This window comes from Microtus ochrogaster, chromosome 19 (assembly GCF_000317375.1).
Source record: "Microtus ochrogaster isolate Prairie Vole_2 chromosome 19, MicOch1.0, whole genome shotgun sequence".
Classification (NCBI taxonomy): domain Eukaryota; kingdom Metazoa; phylum Chordata; class Mammalia; order Rodentia; family Cricetidae; genus Microtus; species Microtus ochrogaster.
In genome coordinates this window covers 7,266,388-7,287,772 of record NC_022021.1, presented here as the reverse complement: position 1 = coordinate 7,287,772, position 21,385 = coordinate 7,266,388, and the positions used below count along the sequence as shown (strand labels likewise).

Sequence of the window (21,385 nt, the reverse complement as noted above, 5' to 3'; positions counted from 1 at the left end):
CCCGCCGTGCTCGCCTCACGCCGGCGGCGCGGACCGGGAAGCGGCGCCCTCGGCTGCGCTCGGTTCGGAGGCGCTCTGTGGAGGCTGTGGCAGCGACGGGCGCCAGGCCGCCCCGGGGCCGGCAGAGGCGGCCGCTGAGGGGAGCGTAAAGAGGCAGCGGCGGCCCGGGGAATGTGAGGCGGCACGGAGCGGGAGAGACGAGCCGGGGTGGGAGCGCGAGCCGCTGCTGCCGTGCCTCGGACGAGCCGCGTGCCTCTCTCGCCTCAGCGCGCGGCCGCCAGGAGCTGGGGGCTGGGTGCCGGGAACCGCGCGGGGCTGGGTTCTCTGATTCATTCATTCTCCGCCGTCTGGAGCCCGAGGCCGCCGGTGCTGCGAGGAGAGGCGGGAAGAGGGGGCGGCCGCGAGCGGGGCTCCATTGTGCTCGGCGGGGGCCGGGAAGCCGAGGGAGGTGGGCTTGGGCCCCCTGCGCTGCTCCCCGGCGGCCGCTGCGCCCCCAGCTAAGCGCCAGCCTGGAAATGGCACCGTTGATGCTCTTCGAGAGAACGAATCGATCCTTCCCAGCCTTCTCTGCCTGCTCTCCACCTCCTCTCTGCTCCGAGTCTTAGGACGAACATTGAAAGGACGGATTCCGATGTGGTGTGCCGTGCACATCGCGAGCTGCCGGGCTTTGCACTTCGAGATTTTTTCTATATAATTTTTTTTTTAATGTCAGCGACGGGAGACAGGGGCATTGCTGCCTGTAGGATTTTTTATTAAAGTGCACGTCGCTTTGGGTTGCACGCTCCACCCCTAGGGACCTGGTGTGGTGAAATTTGAACCCACCGCCTTAGCCCCGAGAAGGCCAAGTTACCTGGCTCCCTGGAGTGGCAAGGGGGACGTGAGCGAAATGACCAGCGAACTCGTTTTTTATAAGACTCGGTGAAGCTGGGTTTTGCGTTTTCCTTCATGCACACACGGATTTTGTGGAATAGTTGAGTGCTGTATTCTCCGCGCAACCTTTTCAAATTCCAAATAAGCAAATGTTTGAACGTTTTGGTTTCGGCGCGAGTGAAATCCTTTTGCCGACAAGAACTAACTGAACAGTCAGCATCGTTGAGTTACCTCCGGAAAAGATCTCGGGGGTTGAAAAGCAACTGCAAAATAACAGACGGAGAAAATTCCTTGGACGTTATTTTTGTAGAAACTTCAGAGCAAGTTTTCATTGGGCAAAATGGGGTAAGGATTTTGTGCTTATCACAGCTTTAAATCTGTTTGTGCGTGTGTGGTGCTGAGCAGTGGGGGTGGCTGCTTTTAAATACTCCCCCTTGCTCAACGGGTACTACTTTAAAATAGAGATTATATTTGTGTTGTTGTAGAGCGACACCAGAGGTCCTAATTAGAACGTGTAATGTTGTTTGTTACAGTCTTATTAATGATTTGTGTGAAGAGAATGCGCTGGTCTACCCTGTGCCTCTTCATTGGTCAAACCGCTGTGTAGGTTACCAAAATCTTGCCATCTTAGGTTTGGTTGACCATTATCGTTCGAAGAGAAGAGTTGCATTCTTCCAGGACTTTGTAGAAATAATCAGTTGCACAAAGGGACGATTGTAATGAGTAGTTAGACTGCAGTCCTTGAAACCGATCCCTCCTAAGTTGTTGCCCTCGCTGTGCCCGGTGTGTTATCCTTGAACACCCGAAGCTGAGTGTACAGCGTTAGCTTACTGGGCATTTAAACGAAAATCTCCGCGTCTCACTATTGCGGTCTCCACGGTGTGGTCGCTGGAGAGAGCAAGCTTTTGATTAAAGGGACTTGTTCACTTCTGCTTTTCTCTTTTAAGCTCAGACCTTTGGCTTGTGTCAGCAGTGTTAGATTTACATCCTCAACATAAGCCAGCCGAGAGTGCCTTTTCCAAACTTTTAATTCTAAATACTGCAGCTTAATAAAGTGCGAGGAGCTTCCCTTTATTTAAGCTGGAAACCCGTGTTACGAGACTGGTGATCTATTGATTTCTTTAGGGAATTGTTAGTGCTGTCTCTGAATTCTTCCCGTGGTTGAATTAATACCGATAAATATGTAGTTGAGGGACAAGGTTTGGAATGATGGATTTTTGGAATTCATTGTGATGGCTTATTAGGAGCACACACTTTAAAGTTCTTGTAGTTTCTTTTTGTTCTGGCAATTGAAATTTGAAGTTTATTAGCTTATACAACTTTGAAAATGTAGAACACGTGTCACAGGAGTCCTTCCTCAGATATTAATTATGGGTTGGTAATTACGTTTAATGCTTAAATGACAAGGATAAGAATGTAATTAAAATACCTTACTCTATTTCTGGTGCTGTTAATAGCTTAAATTGCTTAACCTTTATGGACTGTATTCGTGTCTGTAAAATAAGGAGTATAAATCAACCTGTAAAAGTAATTTTTTTCTCCTTATTTAATAGTCAGTTGTTGACTTTTTTCTTCTAAACTGTTAAAACACTTAAGCTAGAAAATAATGGTGTTTGAAAATGTTTTGAATCATTTGCACCAATTTTAAATGGGAAAATACTAAAAAGAATATTAATATTGGCTTCCCTTGGTTATATGTAGCTCCACGTTTAAAATGTGTTGTAAAGTCATGTTGGAGTGTCACGTGCACTCGCGGCTACACACAAAATCAAGTGGCAGCGGCATGAAGAGAATCAGTTTTCTGTGTCTCTCATATTACATGAATGTCCACTGTTTTACCAAGTGAAGACTGAGATCAATTTAATACTAAAGGAGATTAGTGTTTGAAATATGAATTAAGCTACTTACATGAAACACATTTAGACACTCAGCATAATTTGTTTATAAACAACTCATTAGCCTTTTTGTTAGAAGTATTTTAAGGGGCTGGAGGGATGGCTCAGGGGTTAAGAGCACTTGTGCTCTTTCAGAGGACCTGGGTTCAATTCCCAGCACCCACATGGTGGTTCACAACCCTCTGTAACTCCAGTTCCCAGATCTGATACCGTTCTTTGACCACTACAGGTGCCAGGCTTGCAAGTGGTGCACATACATACATACACACAGACAAAACACTGAAACACATAAACTAATATTTAAAAAAGGAGTAAAACAAAATTTTAAAAATGACTGTAATAGTGTCCTGATTGGTGAGTAATATAATTTGAGTTTGTGCCTCAAAAATTTTTTAGGTGCCAAAACTTCATGGCCAATGTGATGATAACTAGTATTAAGAGATCTAGAAAGAAGGGATGGAGATATGGCTCAGCAGTTAAGAGCACATACTTTTATTTTCCCCACAATCTGTATTTGGGAATGTGGCCCTTTCTTATTGAGGGTGATTTGGTGGAAGTAGACAAGAGTGTCCTACAGCAAAGGCTTCTGCCGAAGCGTCTACCCTTTGTAAGTGAATAAGCATAGCCATCTGGGCCTCTTTGAAACAGAAGTTAGTATTATATGACCTTTAAAGTTTTCCCAGGCAGTCCTAAATTACCTTACTTAGACGAATATCCAAAATTTCATGTGGTTAAGGAAGTTTATGTATTACAGATGGATTTTTGATGAATGTTATAATATGATTTGCATTAGCTTTAATTGTGGGTTACAATTAAGGAGTAAAGGAATTATTTTCTTAAACTAAAATAAATGATTAGGCAGGAAAAAATGACTCCTGTAATACTAGTTTATGAACTGTGGAAAAGGAAAAGAACAGGTGAAACCAACAGTTGGCAGAGTCTGTCAAAGTTGCATGCACTGTTTTTAATTGGAGTGAGGTCAGCTCAAGGATGGCTGTGTAAAAATAGGTATGGCAGACACCTTACAAATAAAGACAATTGTATGTGTGAAATGAAGCCCATAAGAAGCTTGAGTCTCAATGAGGAATACCTGTAAGGTTGTGCACCCAGGAGCATACCATAATGTTCTTAGTGAGTCTGGAACTCCTTCAGAACACTGGAGAAGGCAACCAATAGCAAGCCACTCCAGCCAGTTATCTTGAGCTACTTTTTGTTTTTACTTAGTGCAGTAATGCCTGACTTTATTAAGAGATAGTTATGTACAGAATGGGAGTTTCCCATTCCCTACTAATGGGTGATGAGATTTCTGTTTGTTTTTCGGATATTTACCCTACTTTGCAAACTTTAAGCCTTTTCTTTTTGCCTTGAACTCTTAAAGAATGGAAGTGGGTGCTGCTACATTGTTACTTGGAGTCTTTCTTTGCTGAAGGACGAGAAACTGCCTCTTGTTTTACTTAAGGCTCTAGGGGTGGTAGCAGACATGTGGAGATGTTGATCTGCCTGTCACTATAGCAGTGCACTTTGTAAAGGCAACCATCTGACCTGTCCTAACAATTTAAGTCCTTAGTTTTTGTTAATTTTTCCAAACGTTCAGCACCGATTATATGGCATGTACTCAGCTGAGTACTGTTGAAGAGTCAGTGAAATGTGTTTCTTCCCTAAAGGAGTTGAGAGTTTAGAAGTGGTTCCCCTGGTTAAAGTAGATGTGAGCTGATGAAAGAGCAGTTAACAGTATGTGTGTGAGGGGATATTTGCTGTTGTAGGAAGGATAACACGACTTTGGAGCCGGTGATATTAAATACTAAAAGGTGAGTTCAGGTAGGCTTTGTAGATAAATGAGAGAGCATTTAGATAGAACAGTGCTGGACAGAACCACTGCATAAAAGCCTTGCTCGCATGGACTCCTTTGGATATAGAGTGAGTCTCCAGAACTTTATCCAGAATCATGTGAGCCAATGAAAGCTGGGCTGTGCAATACTGGGCTTGAAAACTCAAGAGATGTGACCCAGCCTGATGTGGCATGCTGTACACATCTAGTCCTTGGAAAAGCTGAGGCAGGAGGATCTGGAGTTGGAGGCCAGCCTTGGCTATAGGAAGAACCTGCCTAAAAAACAAACAAACAAATAAACAAAAAAACAAGACAAAACAAAAAAGCCAGACAAATTAAAAAATATAGCCTGGCAGCATACATTTTTATGCTGTGATGAAATACTCTCATATTTAAAATGATAAAAAACACAAAATAATATTCTTTATTTGATGCAGTCTGATAGTTTCTATTCAATTATATTCCATTTAATTTTCAAGAAGTGATAGTGAAGATCAACTACTTAGATTTAACAAGCCTGTGGTAGCAACTGGCAATTTGAAAAAAACATTGTTCTTGATGGTGTGATAGGAACCATTTTGGGACTGTAGAAACACTAAGGTAAAACAATGAACTCTGCTGAGTAAAGGAAGTGAATAATGGAACAGCCCGGGAAGTTCCAGCGTGGAGAGGGAGTGGTTGAGAAATGTGTCATGGCCAAAAGAGTCAGGCTGTGGAACTGGGAGTTTTCAAGTACGGAGGTAGTAATGTGGGGACCTGCATGGTGTGCTCAGAGAGGAGTAGGCACTCATACTCAGGGGAGCTGTGGATGAATGAGTTGGAGCGTTAACAAGAGAACTGTCCTTGTTCTTACCTTGCTGGCTTGTGTTACTGACAGTCAAGATTAAAAGGCATTCACATCTCAAAAGATCAGATCTCTGTTCTGCCATTTGAGTTTTCTCTTTGTCTTGGATATTGCTAATGGAATAGAAGAACAGGAAAATGAATCCCAGATATTTCGTATTATCTGGAATCGTCAGTTCCTACTATAAGGTTTAAGTGACTGTTTTAAGTAGCCCTCGTATGTTCGGTTAGGGCCTGACTAGTGAGATGTAATGTACGGGCTTCTGTTTGTGTCGCTTGTTTTTAATATCTTACCATTTGCTCACACACTTTGTGGTGACAGTGCAATTTACAAGATACATTATGTTGTTGAAGAAACAAGATTTTCCTGGAGGTCAGAAAGACTTTTTTTTTTTTTTTTTTAATGAGTGATTTTAAGGTATTGTAAGAGTTAAAGTTAATTACAGAAGAATTTGTATGTAATAAGGTAATTTTAGGTAGGCTTAATCTGTGTATAAGAATTGAGAACGAAACAAAAAAAAAAATGAGATCTGTTTTTCCTTGAGACATAGGACCTTGCTAAGTAGCTCTGATTGGCTATCCCAGGGTACTGGCATTACAGGTGTGTAAAACCACATCCCATAAAGCCCTTAACCCTTCCTGAACGGTGTTATAGGAGTATAGATGAAACTCAACAGCAAAAACCCAGTCAACAGTATATGAATAAAATTGTGTATCTAAGCCGGGCGGTGGTGGCGCATGCCTTTAATCCCAGCACTCAGAGGCAGAGACAGGCGGATCTCTGTGAGTTCAAGGCAAGCCTGGTCTAGAAGAGCTAATTCCAGGACAGGAACCAAAAAGCTACGGAGAAACCCTGTCTCGAAAAAAAAAAAAAATTTATATCTAGAATCTTTCTTTTAGGTCAAAAACTTAAAATTTACAGTACATTTTCTCCTTACTTCAACACCCTCCTCCTTTCCTTCCTCTTCCCTTCCTCTCTCTCTTCTCAAGCCTCCTTCTGTATGAGAGAGGTTTATCATGTGGCCTGGAACTCGTGATCCCTACCTTGAGTGTTAGGAATGTGCTACTGCCCTCACTTGACTTTATGTTCTTAATTTAGCAGTTGATACTTATCGATAGCCTTCCCTGTCGTTGTAAATCACGCGTGGTGGTCGATTTTGTGTTCCCAAGTGTCCAAGGAAGGAGGGGGGAGGGCACGGGGCTAACTCTTGTTCCTTGTTTTTGTTTCTTAAATAGTTTTGAGAAAAAAGGATGGAGTAATTGGCATATATATCTTTTTAATACTCTGACTTTTTCTTTTACTTTCATTTTATTTTTTTTATCTTGTTTTTAAACTTTCCAGACATCTATAAGAATGGATCTTAAATCCATTATGGCCTTTGTATAGCAAAATAATTTTTAACTCATAAAACTGAATTTTATTTATACCTTTCTCTTTAATGTAGGCTGATCAATTTTTTCTCATTGTTTTTTTATTAGAAATTAAAATTGTGAAATCTAGAAAATGTCTAATCATTGTTTTATCCTTATAATATGATCAACCCTTGCAGTTTTTCCAGCTTTTGAAAAGTCATCCTAATCTCTGTGAAAACTAATATTACTATAAAATTAACTCTGCCCAAGGAGTATCTTTTTGTGAATGTGTGTGTGTTTGTATGTATGTATGTTTGCACATATTCAGGAAAGGTGTTTGTCTAGGTGCAGGTAGTTGTGTGCTAGTGTGTTTGTGGAGGCCTGAGATTGATATCAGTGTCTTCCTCGATAGCTCTCCACCTTAGACTGCAGCAGGGTCCCTTGCTGAACCTGGAGTTTATAGTCTCGCTAGCCCGCTTGCTTTGGGGATTCTCTGTCTACTTGTTCCTTCCCAGGTTCTGGGATTATTCCACCCACCTGGTTTTTACGTGGGTTCTGGGAACTCAACATCACACTGGGCTTCACATTTGCTAGGCAAGCCTTTAACCCACGAAGCCATCTCCCTTGCTCTGGATATTTTCTTTCATTTTCTGTAAAACATGAAGAGCTCTTTCACATTCTTTGAAATGAAAGGGTTAGTACTAAGTCCTAAAACAGAAAGGTTGTGAGAATTGACAGCTTTTTGTAAAACTGCCAAACAAGAATTAGAATGGAAGTGAAATCAAAAGCTGTGTTTTCATTACTGTAGAGAAAAAAGTAGTTTTCATTACTGTATAAAGTCATTGTTACCATGTCTTCAGTCTAATGGCATATCTGGATCCACGTGGTCACGCGCTGCAGAGTCCAAAAGCCCGTGAAACAGATTGTCCTTGACTTTATCGTAGAAGGACTTGTTCCTAGTTCCACATAGTTTTTAGTTGTTGAGTCTTAATAAAGTAGTGCTCAAACGCCCTGGGAGTATAGCTCAGTGGTGGAGCACCTTGCCCAGCAAGCTGAGTCCTGGACTCAGGAGAGAGGGCGATGGGAGCCTTAGCTCTGACAGGCATTTTCATGACTAAAAGTGCTCTGTGCTTCACAATGAGTTTGTGACACCGCACCATACTGAAAAATCAGCTGAAAGAATTGAGTGAATTAAGTTCCATTTTTAGTATACAGAAAAATCCCAATTTCTAGTAATTTGGATATGTCAGTTATTTTTTTTTAATGTAGGTAGGTTGTTAGATTCTTTTTTGTGCTTAAGTATGCCTCAGGTTTACTTGAGAACTTATTACTGCTTTCCTGTTTTTCATAAATGTTTGTGAGAAGTCTCAGGGTTATTCTGTAAGGTATCTCTGTGATTTGGAGTTTTCATCTTTGGTACTTTCAGTTTTTCCTGTTAGGCTCTTAATGATGATCACTAGTAAATTATCTTGAATGGAATTAACTACCAAAGATCTCAATATTTCTACTTAGAAAATATTACCGTGTCCTCCAATATTCCTAAACTTAGGACAGTTACTTTGACCTACCATCCCTTTGCTTTTTGTGTGCTGCTTTCTTGTGTGTTCTCTTGTAAAATGCTGTTGTTTCCTATCTGACTCTGCTGTTTCAAATGTCTGTCTTTTGAATTTTAACATTGAAATGTGTGTGGTTTGCTGAATTATCCTGCCAGCTTCCATCATACTTAATAAGGACTCTATCTACTCTAAGTATTACCAGGGATCACTGTATAGGTTCAACTGAGAAGAGGTAGGCATGGTGTTACACACCTTTAGCCCCAACAATAAAGAGGCAGATTTCTGAGTTCAAGGCCAGCCTGGTCTATAGAGCAAGTTCCAGGAGTACAAAGAGAAACCTTTACTCAAAACAATAACAAAAAGCTGAGTGAAAAGACTCTCGTTACCCTTTAACCCAACTTTCTTAAGATGCTTTGTTGATTAAAAAAGCAAAAATAGTTCTAGATCTTGCAGGATGCCGATTTATCTTCTCTGCTGATAGTAATAGATATTATTTTGTTAAATCTTTGACAAGTTCGTGCATGTATCTATGTATTCTGAATATATTTACCCCATTGCCCTCTCCTGTATCCTTCCTTTCCAACTAATGTCCTCTTGCTTTCATGTGTTATTTGTGTGTGTGTTCCTGCACATAAAAGCATGCTGGTAGTCATTGCTGCTGTGTGTTCATTCTTGATGAGATTGCCCTTGTCATATCTAGGAAGCAGCATTTTGTAGGACTCCTATCCTACATGGTGATTCTCAACCTTTCTAATGCTGTTTTATGTGTGGTGACCCCGCAACCATAAAATTATTTTTGTTGCTATTTCATAATTTTAATTTTGCTACTGTTATGAATCATAATACCAATGTGGCAGAAAGCTAGTCCAAAGATTATTTTTCAAGATGGTGGAGTTTGCCATGATGCAAAAGTATATAATAGAGCTGGAAAGGTGATTCAGTGGTCAAGAGCATTAACTGCTCTTCCAAGAGGGTCTGAGTTCTATTCCCAGCACCTACATGGCAGCTCATAGCCACCTATAACTCCAGTTCAGGGGATCTGATGTTTTCTTCTGGCCTCTGGGCACCAGGCATGCACGTAGTACACAAACAGGCATGCAGGCAAACACATAACAAAATACAAAATATACAAGTTTATTTTGGGGATCACATACATAAAGTGTGTGTGTGTGTGTGTGTGTGTGTGTGTGTGTGTGTGTACAAAAAGAAAAAGATGAGAAAGAGGCTTTAAAGCGCTGCCATGTTTCTGGGAAGACCAGTTGTGAAAGTTGTTGTCTTTCTGAATTGCTTAGTTTCTCTAAAATGAGTACATTTAAGTTTTAATGTTTTCTCCTGAGATTTAAGAATGAAGGTATTTAAACAATGTTAATAGCTATAGTATAATACTACCACACCCAGTAACTATTCATACATATAGTTTTATAGGCATTTGTATCAGTTTTGGCTTCTACATGTAAAATCTTAGTTCATTTTCAAGATTGACTAAAAGAGTAGTTACTGTACTTGTCCAGCAAAAACTGTTTTAAATGTAAGGATTATTGGCAGTTATCAGAATCTTAATGCTATATGCATCTTTATGGGGAAAAGCTCTAAAGGAATATTTGACTAATGGAACGTTCTACAACTGTGAAATGATAGAGCATGTGTTGAACTTGGAGCCGCTGAGAACTCTTAGTTCAGGGAACCTAAATGGATGCTCAGTGATTACTTGGAAAACTGTTTTTAATCCTTCATAGTTTTTTTTTAAAGCATTCAAATTTAGTACAAGCTTGGTTATTGGTGGATTCCTTATGCATGTCTTTTGTCTTCCTTTAAGATGATGAAAACCCTGCATTTTACTTTTAATATATTTAAATCTGATAAGTTTTGACATCATTACATGTTTGCTATAGAATTTACACTGTTAACTTTTAATTGAAATTTTTATAAGCTCACCCACCTTTTAGTTATTGGGCACTTCAGTCTCTGGAATACTTAGACAGAAAGAATCTGTGTCTCTGAAGATCTCAGTCTGGTGGGGAGAGGAGGGACACTTGTGATGTCATTTTGGAACATGTCATTTGGAACATGCTTAAAAGTACAGACCTACATGTGGAGGGCCAGGATATAGCATATTGCTGCTCCTGAAAGAAGTGGTCTCTGTTACTTGATTTTCTAGCTTGTAAGGAAAAGCTGGCCTATACTGTACTGATTAAAATTTGTCATTATTCTTTAAAAAAAAAAACCCTTTTATTTCATGTGTATGAATGCCTGGCTTCATGTATGCATGCACACCACACACTTAACCTGGTGCATGTGGAGGCCAGAAGAGGGATCCCTTGGTACAGACTGTTGTGAGTTGCCATGTGGGTTTTGGTAAACAAATCCTCAGGTCTTCTAAGAGCAACACGTTCTTAAGTGCTGAGCCATCTCTCTAGCCCCCAGGTTTGTTTTAGAATTACCTCCTAAACTCTAATACAGTCATTAGTTCTTCAGAACAACATGTCAGTGTAAGGTAAAAGGAGTAGAGATTAGCAAGGACTGTGAGAAAGTGAAGAGAACATATGCTTCCTAAACACATTGTTTTTAAAATCTTCTAGTCAAGGAAAGATATCTATAGCCTGATTTTTTTTTTATTTATTCTGCAAGCCCCCCCTTTTTATTAAAGCAATTGTGATATGTTAGCTAGGTCATACACAGTTTTGAAATGCATTGCCTCTTGGCTACAACAGGAAGAAGACTAGATCATAGTATGATGCTGGGAGAAATTAATAAAGATTAGTTGTTCTCAATTGTAAGCTCATATCAGCACCACCTAGAGAGCTTGTTAAAAAGAAAACACAGATTGCTGGGTTTCTTTTACCCTCAGATTTTTATTCAGTGGGTCTGAGTGGCTCACTAATTGTTGTAACGAGTCTGCAGTGAGGTTGCTGCTGGTGTAGGGACCTTACTGAGGGATGCTGCATTGTACCAGTGAAACTCACAAAAGTGAAAACTTTTGTCTATTCAGAAAGCTTACCTGATTCCTAAAGTGCCTCTGTCTCCCAGTCCCTCCCAGGCTCCTTCCTTAGGCATGACTTTAAAGTTAGAAAAACCATGATACAAACTAGGGGCAGGAATACCTGGTTTAGCTGCCAACCTATTCTTTATAAGCTAGAAGATCCAGGACAGCCGGAAGCTGATCCCTATGTGATGGAGGAAGGTCATTGGTTAAAAAAATAAAGAAACTGCTTGGCTGGCCCTCATAGGTTAAAACATAGGTGGGAGGAGTAAACAGAACAGAATGCTGGGAGGAAGAGGAAGTGAGCTCAGACTCGACAGCTCTCCTCTCTGGAGCAGACGCCTCAGAGAGACGCCATGCTCCCCTCTCTCTAAGGCACACGTGATGCAGCTCAGACCCAGGATGGACGTAGGCTAGAATCTCCCTGGTAAGCCACCTCGTGGGCTACAGCTGATTATTAGAAATGGGCTAGTCTAAAAAAAAGAGTTAGCCTGGAAGAGGCTAGATAGAAATGGGCCAAGCAGTGTTTAAATGAATACAGTTTGTGTGTTGTTATCTCGGAGCATAAGCTAGCCAGGTGGCCAGGGTGCTGGGGACGCAGCCCCGCCGCTCCTATTACTACACCTATGAACCTGATTGTTTTTAGCCACCCTAACCAGGTATGACAATTTCCTATTCAAGGTTTCTGCTTTCTGGCATTTTTAATGTATTGTTTTTAAAACTACTTGAGATGGCATTGACTTCTGAAGTTTTCTGCTTTAGGATGAAATATGATTTCATTATAAATTACTGATTTTGCTTAGTTTTAAGTTGTGTGTCATAAATATTAGGCTTATTGTTGTGTGACTAATAGCAAGATTTTACTGGCTTAAAACAGCACCTATTTGTTATCTGTAATTTCTGTGGGCCAAGAGTCTAGGCATTGGCAATTAACTGAATCTTCCTCATAAGGCAATCCAGGTGGAAGCTAGGCTTGGGATTATAGACATTTTCTCTTGTATTCCTGTAGTTTTCAACAGAATTAATTTCTTTGCTTGCTCTGTCTTTCAGACCAGTCAAGGAGAATCTTTTGATTGGCCATTTACCTGCATAGATCCAGATCACTTAGGATAATAATCTTCTTTTTGATTAATTCATGGTCAGCAAATTTGTGTTTATTATTTGTATGCACCCCCTACTCAGGTTCACCCACTCTCTAAAGCAGTGGTTCTCAACCTTCCCTTTAATACAGTTCTTCATGTTGTGGAGACCCCCCCCAAGCCATAAAATTACTTTTGTTGCTACTTCATAACTGTAATTTTGCTTATGAATCATAATGTAAATATCTGTGTTTTACAGTGGCCTTAGGCAACCCCTGTGAAAGGGTCCTTTAACACCCCCCCCAGGTTTATGGAGAAAGTGTCCATCAGGGAATGGCCTTGGAGGCCATCTTAAAATTGGCACATCATACCAAGTACCCATGGTTCCTTTTTCCAAGTCTTTAACATTTAAGAATAGCCTTCTGTATTTCTACTCCTATATGGACTGGTCCTCTATGCATCCCAGATCTTCCCTTACAATTTTATTTTATTTAATGCTGGGTACTATGCCTTTTGTATTTTAACAATACATCCGTCTCCAATATAATTAATTTCCTGTGAAGGGCTAGGTAGAATATAAATTTTTTCAGATGCTATATTATATGTGTGAAATTGTTCTCTCCTAGTTGTTGAGGGTCTTGTAGAAAAACAACTTCCTCTTTTCTCAAGTCCCGCACTTACTCCATTCTATCCAGTTTTCAGTGCTGTTGAAACTTGATTGTTTCTCTTCTTGTTTCTTGATGTGTGATGCTGATGCTCAGGGCTTTCGTGATAATATTTCATGGGGCATTTTTCCTGAATGCTGTTGTTTATTCATCCGTTTTTTTGCAGTGCTGTGGATTAACCCAGGGCCTCCCACAGGCTAGGCAAGTGCTCTGCCCCTGAGCTGTATGCCCAGCTCTGCTGTTTGGTTTTACTTTTTAATCACCTGTTCTTCAGTATTTTAGTGGGCAACTCATCTCCCTAAATTTGCAGAGTTCCTTATATTTTTAAGGAATAATTTCCCTTCCTTTCTCCCTACTTTCCAAGCCAAGGTCTTACTCTGTAGCCAATGCTTTAAACTATCCTGCCTCATCTTTCTGAGTGCTGGGATTGTAGCTCTGTGCTGCCATGCCTGACTAGAAATATTTTCTTGCCCATTTTCTCTCTGCTCTTTATGAACTGCCTGTTTGTTGGATGATAGACTTCATTCTTGCATGTTATTTTAATTTCTTTAAAGAAGATTAATTGCACACACATAACACTTAGCATTCTGAGATAAGGTAAGTGTACTTCCCTTTACATTCATGGGGAGAGGGTTTTTGTATTGTTTTTAGGGGATCTGGTTCCATTTGTAGCCTTTTTTCTTAATGCACCCGTTTCAAGTACTGCTCCTGTTTGTGGGAAAGGTAGTTGATGTTAGGGCTGAGGTAGAGATCCCATTGCTCTCCATTAAAATTTCAGCCAACCCCCAGTTTGAAGTCCCACACCGTTCACTCTCTGCATTCACCTTGCTTCTGTTCTGACTAGCAGTTGCTCACTTAACTCTCTCTTTGCTGATACTTTCACACTTCCTTGTTTTGCCAACTCATGTACTAAATAATTTGTTTTCCATACTTAAAATTTTACTTTCTGTTCTTTGATATTATAGACTTATACCTTCTTTTTCCTTCACTTTGACTTGAATGGATTTTTAAAAAAGGAAGATAAATGTGTGTCATTAATTTACCATCTTTGATCAGCCTTTGGGTCTTGAATATATATAAGGCATCTTTCAGAATGTGTTGATAGTATTAATTAATTGTCTGGAGTTTGATAGATGACAAAAATACTTCCTAAAAATCTCTGACTAACATTTGAAAACTCAAGCCTAATATAAGTACATTTTAAAATTAAAAACTTAAAATTGGGGGGGTGGAGTGATGGCTTTGTGGTTCAAAGCACTTGTTGATCTTTCAGAGGTTCTCTCTCAGTAGACCTGGGTTATATTCACAGCACCCATATGGTGGCTCACAACCAGCTACAACTCCCCAGCAAATTCAGGGGATCCAGTGCCCTTTTCTGGCCTCCTTGAGTACCAGATACACATGGTGCATGGACATATTTGAAGACAAAACACATATAAGTAAAATAAAAATAACTTAGAGAGAGAAAGAACATATACCACCATGCTTGACTATTTAAAACAAAACTAAAAACTAAAAACAGCCCTCAGCATGCTTGTTCTCCTTACTGTGCTAGATATACCAAAGTTCAGGTTGCCCTCTACACTGACTGTGCTCCCTGAGCGTGTTTTTTTAAGCTAGCTAGCTTTCTTTCTTTCTTTCTTTCTTTCTTTCTTTCTTTCTTTCTTTCTTTCTTTCTTTCTTTCTTTCTTTCTTTCTTTCTTTCTTATGTATGCAGTGTTCTGTCTGCATGTATGCCTGCAGGCCAGAAGAGGGCACCAGATCTCATTACAGATGGTTGTGAGCCACCATGCGGTTGCTGGGAATTGAACTCAGGACCTCTGGAAAAGCAGTCAGTGCTCTTAACCTCTGAGCCATCTCTCTAGCCCCTCCCTGAGCGCTTGTTAAAAAAACAAAAGGCACTTAGTTTATGTCATGAGCCATGCTAGGCATTGGCAATACAAAAATGAGTAGATAGGCATGAAGCTCTTACTTCTGTGATTTAAAAGCTGTAAGAGGTATACACTGAGTTTGGGCATGTAGAACAGGAAGTTTCTTGGATGGTCAGGTGATTCATATAGCCAGCTAAGTTTGAGTTGAGACTTATAACACAAACGTAAATTGGAGGAAGATGTGAGTAAGATGGTTAGGACATTTCAGGTGGGAAGATAGTGTGGGTAGTTTCAGAGTATAAGGATGCTTGTTAGAAAGGAAAGGTGGGCTAGAGAGATGTGAGCAGCAGGCTATCTGGGGCCACTTTCTGACTGTCATGTTAGAGGATTGTACATTTCCCTTAGGCTAGTGGTTTTCATGTATTTTTATGGGCCCATATTCATAAAAGATTTGAAGCATTTTTCTTCATACATATATATTTATAAATTATATGTCCTATGTGTGTGTATATTTATATAAGCACATTTTGTGTAATAGGCACATAACTTTTGTAATAGGCATATTTATATATAATAAAATACAAAAGTAGACATGAAAGAAGAGGAAAACTAAAGCTATTGCTCTGAGTAATGGTGACCAGTAGAACAATTTCCAACTAGTTATTACCAGCCTTGCATTTTAGATTTGCCATTCAGACTACATTGTGGGGAAGTGTTATATTTGAGGGAGGGTGTGTTTTTAAGAAGTAACTGGGATCAAAAGATACTTAAATTTAATTCCAAAGTAGTTCATTGCCACAGTTTAGTCAGGAATAATTGTTTGAATTAAAACACTACCCTAGGGCATGAACTCAAGAGATTTAAGTAGTTCCTGTCTTTTAGAGTTGACATAAACTAGATAGATTTGGAGGATAGGGTAATAAAGAAGTTGACTTTTGTAACCATGAATTGAGTGAGGCAAGTTTACATTGGAAAGAGGTGGTGATTGACTGAAAGTTGATGTATTATGGTCATCTGCATTGGGGATATCTTACAATTGGGTATTTAGATCTGATATTTAGTAAAAGCAGAACTTGGCTAGGGACTGAGTTTTGGGAATCATTAGAATATATAAGTATTGGTTGATGCTGTGAATGTGGATGAGCTCATTCAGGGTATTTATAGAAAAGAACAGGCTAGGCTTCTCTGGGAATCATTTTAGGAGCAGGCAGAAGAGCTGAGAGAATGTCAGGTAAAAGCACATGTCACACAGAGTAAGAAAATGAGCTTGAAGAAAGGAATACCTGGGACCGGATGAGCAGAATGACCAGGTGAGGTAAGGGTGTTGGTGAATTTGGTCTGGCAGGTTTCTAAAGGCTTTCCCTTTCCACTCTGAGCAGCCTACATTGGAAACCAAACTGTTGCAGAGTGAGGGAGCAGGATGAAGCAGATTAGAAACGTAGACGTCTACTTGAAGGGAATGTATTGGGGCTAGTAACATAGTTGTGGTAAGGGCACTCACACAAGGGCCCGAGTTCAGAACCTCAACACCATGTGAAAAACCCGGAGTGGTTAGAGACTTGTAACCTCACTAGGTTACAGCTGAAGTTAGGAGGGTCCCTGGGCTTGCTGGCTAACAGCTGGTTCCCGGTTCAGTGAGAGACCCTTCTCAAGTAAAGCAGAACATGAAAGAGCAGAACACATGCCAAACACACATTCTCTCTCCCTCACAAGAATATCTGTGAAATATGTAGCTTCAAAATTCTCTAAGTTCAGGAAGTTGAATTTGTCCACAAATATATGAACAAACATTCCGTGAGGAGGAATAACTAACAGGAGTTATTTTTAAAATAATAAACGGATAATTGTTGAAAAAAGGTGGGGCAGGATGTGATGTGGCACATAGGTGAAGTGGTTAGGAGTAAGAGAGATGGAAGGCATGACTGTATTGTTTGTACCCTGAAGGACAGGAGGCACTTGGGCTTTTTAGTTGATCGACTCCTTTTTTTTCAATTCGTTTACTGGTTCATCTAACCTATAATGTGTCAGACACTGTTCTAAATATATGAGATCCTTCTGTAAGCAGAGCTTGGCCTCTTTGACTGTTATATTCTAGTCACTAGAGTCTAGGGAATGATCAGTGACACAGCCATCTTCTGAGTGTAGAGAATGTGGTTACTTAAAGAGCCTTGGAAAGGGGGAAGCCTGGAGCGATTGCTCACCGTGATCAAGTGAGCTATGAAGTTTTGGTGGTCTTTGAAAGCAGTCTAAATGTAGGTAACTGCTGTGCCAAGTAGGTGGAAGAACTTTCATGGTTTCCATTCTATTAAAACATGAAAGGACTCTGTCTAATTTTTTTAGTGTTCTGTTCAGGTTTTTTGATTTGTGTTTTGAGACAGGGTCTCGCCTTGTAACTGGGTGGCCTGAAATCTGCTATGTAGGTGAGACTGGTCTCAAACTCAATAGAAATCTGCCTGCCTCTCTCCCTCAGTTTCTGGGTTAAAGGTATGGGCGACCACACCTGGCCTCAATTCCATCTTAATATTTTTCCTTTAGTTGCCTGTTTTCTTCTTAGAGGCATTCTGTAATCTTGGAAGATAAACTTCATAAAAAATAGAGTCTGCTGGAAAAAGCATCAATCCCTTCTTTTCCTCCCTTCCTCTTTCCTATTCTCCCTGGAACTGGAGACAGGCTCCTTTTGGATAGTTGAAGCTGCCCCCACTCTGTGGTCCAGGCTGGCCTTGAGTTCATAATCCTCCTGCCTCAACCTTCTAGAAGCTGGGATTACAGGTGTACATCAGCACGCCTGACTCAGATAGCTGACTACTCACCCTTTCCATACTTCAGACGTCAAACCTATAGTCCGTTTTCTACTTCTGTAGCGTTCTGTTCATGACAGGACAATTTGAGCTGCTTTTTTATGTGTTTATGTTAAGAAGCATGATAGAAAAGAAATATTCAATTGCTTTTTTTTTTCAATTGCTTTTTAAAACTCTAAATAATGATGACATTGTATATAGGAACCAAAATAATGTAAAGTAAAAGTTACCACACATTTTGAGATTTAAAAAAATTTTTTTCTTTGGTTTTTCGACACAGGGTTTCTCTGTGTAACAGCCCTAGAGCTGGCCTCGAACTCACTGAGATCCACCTGCCTCTGTCTCCCAAGTGTTGGGATTAAAGGTGTGTGCCACCAGTGTTTGATGATTTTAAAAGAAAAATTTAACAAATAATTACACACAATCTGCATAAACACAGAGGAAACAAAAATGCATATGGCCCCCTACCCTTATGGAGTTTACGGTCTAGGTGTGGAGACAGGCATTATGATTAATGCTTGCAAGATATATTTCTATTATTTTTTTTAACTTACATGTGTCTTTATATTTTAAATGGTTTTATCATAAGTGTCATAGTTTTATTTAGGTAATAAATAATTACAATATAAGAATTTGATAATCTCTGCCTTTTTATCGGAATATTTAGATTGTTTACATTTAATTTGATTGGGATTTACTTTATAATCTTTAGGGTTTTTTGTTTCCTCTCTGCTTTATTTTAGATTTCTTAAATGATTGTTTTTACCTTTTCTGTTATTATTTGATAGTTATTTAGTTTTTTATCAGTTTTATATATATATATATGTGTGTGTATATATATATGTATATATGGGGGGTGCAGGTGTGTGGAGCCAGAAGAGGACATTGGAGCCTCTGAAGCTAGAGCTATATGTGGATGAGGGTCACCTATCTTGAGTGCTAGGATCCATACTCTGGTCTTCTGGAAGAGCTGGAAGTGTCCATGCATATGGAGGCAGAGGTTAACATCAAGTTGACATCAGTTGCTGTCCACATTTCTTGAGATAGGATCTCTTACCGAACCTGGAGCTTACCAGTTGGCTAGAATGGCTGGGCCAGCAAGTCCAAGAGTTCTTTCTGGCTCTGCACTCTCAGTGCTGCTGTTACAGGTGTGCACTGCTGTACTCAGCTTTTTTAAATGTGGGAACTTTGAACTTAGGTCCTCATGGCTGTGGTGGTTTGAATGAGAATAGCCCCCATATACTCAAATATTTAAATACTCTCTCAGTTGGTTAACTGTTTGGGAAGAATTAGGTGTGGCCTTTGTGTTACTAGAGATGGCGTTTGAAATTTCAAAAGTCTGAGAGTGTCTTAGTTTCTCTCTCTTTCTCTGCCTTATGCATGTAGATCAGGATCAAAGTCTGTGTGTCTGCCTGCCTCCTGCCATGCTCCCCACCATGATGATCATGGACTCCCCTCTGAAACTGCGAGGCATCAAATTAAATGCTTGTTTTATAAGTTACACTTGCTATGGTGTCTCTCTACAGCCTTAGGAAGGTAACTAAGGCATGTGGCATGTTCTTAGTTACTTAGTCACCAAACCATTTTCTCAACCTCTACAGTTTTTTTTTTAAATCTGGAAAAAAATTAAATGTGTTATTTAACTGGTACATAAGACACCAAAGTTACACATTATTAAAATAAATTTTTAAAAATGTTTAATATTAAAATCCTAAAATGATATTTTAGTGTATTTTTTGTATGATTAGGTTAATGAGAAGGAGAAATGCTTTTGCATGTAAGGCTTTAATAGCTTATCTGTCTATGATTGGTTGAAATCATAATGAGAAACCTGTGGATGTGGAAGGCCTACTTCATAGCACCATTCTTCCTTTGTGCTAATGTTGTATGTTTTACCTCTATTAGTGTTACGAACCCTACATTAACATTGTTATTTTTACTTCAGCAGTTATCTTTTAAAGAGATTTTAAAATAAAAAAATTTCACATATCTTAGTTACTTTTCTTTTGCTGTGAAGCAACATAACTTACAAAAGAGTTTGTCAGAGTTTGTTTACAGTTTCAGTTAGTCCATGACTGTCATGGTGGAAAGCATGATGGCCAACAGGCATGGCACTGGAGCAGGAGCAGTAGCTGAGAGCGTTCATGTTGAGATAACGACCATGAGACAGAGAGAAGAAAAGCCAACTGGAAAGAAACCTCAAAGCCTTCCACCAGTGACACACCTCCTCCAACAAAGCCATACCTTTTAATCCTTCCCAAATCATTCACCAACTAGGAAGTAAGCATTTGAACATATAAGCCTATGGGGCATTTTCATTCAAACCACCATATTCCATTCCCTGGCCCTCATAGGCTTTGTAGCCATATCATAATACAAAATGCATTTAGTCTAACTTCAAAAGTCCATGTAGTCTTTCCCAGTCCCAATACTGTTTAAAAGTTTCAACTTCTCAACTGGACATGGTTATGCACAACTTAATCCCAGTACTTGGAAGCAGAGGCAGGTGGATCTCTGAGTTTGAGGCCACCCTGGTCTACAGAGTGTTCAGGACAGCCAGGGCTACACAGAGAAACCCTATCTTGAACACCCAAAAAATAAAAATAGGTCCAAAGTTTCAATGAGAATCAAGACAATCTCTCAACTGTAGCCCCCTGTAAACCCAAAAGAAAAATATATACTTCTGATATACAGTGGCACATATATATCATCATGCCAAAATAAAGAAATGAGGGCATAATGAGGAAATACCAGACTAAAGCGAGATGAAAACCCAACAGGGCAAACTCCAATTCCTGTAATTTCATGTTTAATGGCAAATGCCCTTCTAGTTTTGCTGACTGCAACACACTTCTTTCTCTTGGGCAACAAATGATGCTCATGTGGACAACTGCATCTACATAAAGCCAGAGAGAGCTTGGGAAGTAATTCTAGACGGAAAAGCTTGTCATTGGGATTAACAGTGCCAGCAGTAGTAGATGTTAATAAATGTGTATGGAGGAATGAATAAGATGCTTCCATGTTTCATATTTAAAGATTATCACCTAGGAAAGTTCATTCTCATTGGGATGGTTGAAACTGCTGGGAAAGGGCCTCATAAAGAAGATTTACTTACTCAGTTCATAATTGTCTTTGCTGGAATGTTATTGGTAGACATGTGATTGCCCAATAATATAACTTCAGTCACTGTGTAGGCTTTTAAAAAGTTACTTAAGTTTCATAAGATCTGTGTTAAGAACAGGAGTCTAATCTTATTGAGATTTCTATATGTTGATCTTTGAAATGCAAAGTTTGATATTTAGTCCAAAGTGTCCCATATCTGCTTCAGCTGTTGGTTGGATTTCATAACATGACAGGAGGAATATGCATATTTGACTAAAAATAAGCTTTATATATGTGGTAATACTTTCTAATTCTCCCATCTCTTTTTCCTACTTTGATTTTATTTCTTCCTGGCAAAAACACCAACAATTTACCCTTCCAGCATTTATTGACTACCACCACCTCCCCCTGGGCAAGGCATAGGTTTGGTGATAGCAGTGAACTCAGGATTCTACTATAATTCTTCCACTCAGTGATTCAGTATATGGCTCTAGAACCAGACTGTGTGTGAATATTAGTGATTCAGTATGCCCAGCTAATTACAT

At 39.7% G+C, this 21,385-nt stretch overlaps 1 protein-coding gene across 1 annotated transcript in view; it reads left to right on the top strand.

Moving 5' to 3' along the window:
- Positions 1–41: 41 nt before the first annotated feature.
- Homer1 (homer scaffold protein 1) overlaps positions 42–21,385 on the top strand; it is a 101,023-nt gene continuing 79,679 nt past the window's right edge. The window contains exon 1 of the mRNA XM_005356493.2: positions 42–1,215. Coding sequence (XP_005356550.1) covers positions 1,211–1,215 — 5 coding nt within the window. The 5' untranslated portion in view covers positions 42–1,210. The remainder of the gene's footprint in view (positions 1,216–21,385) is intronic.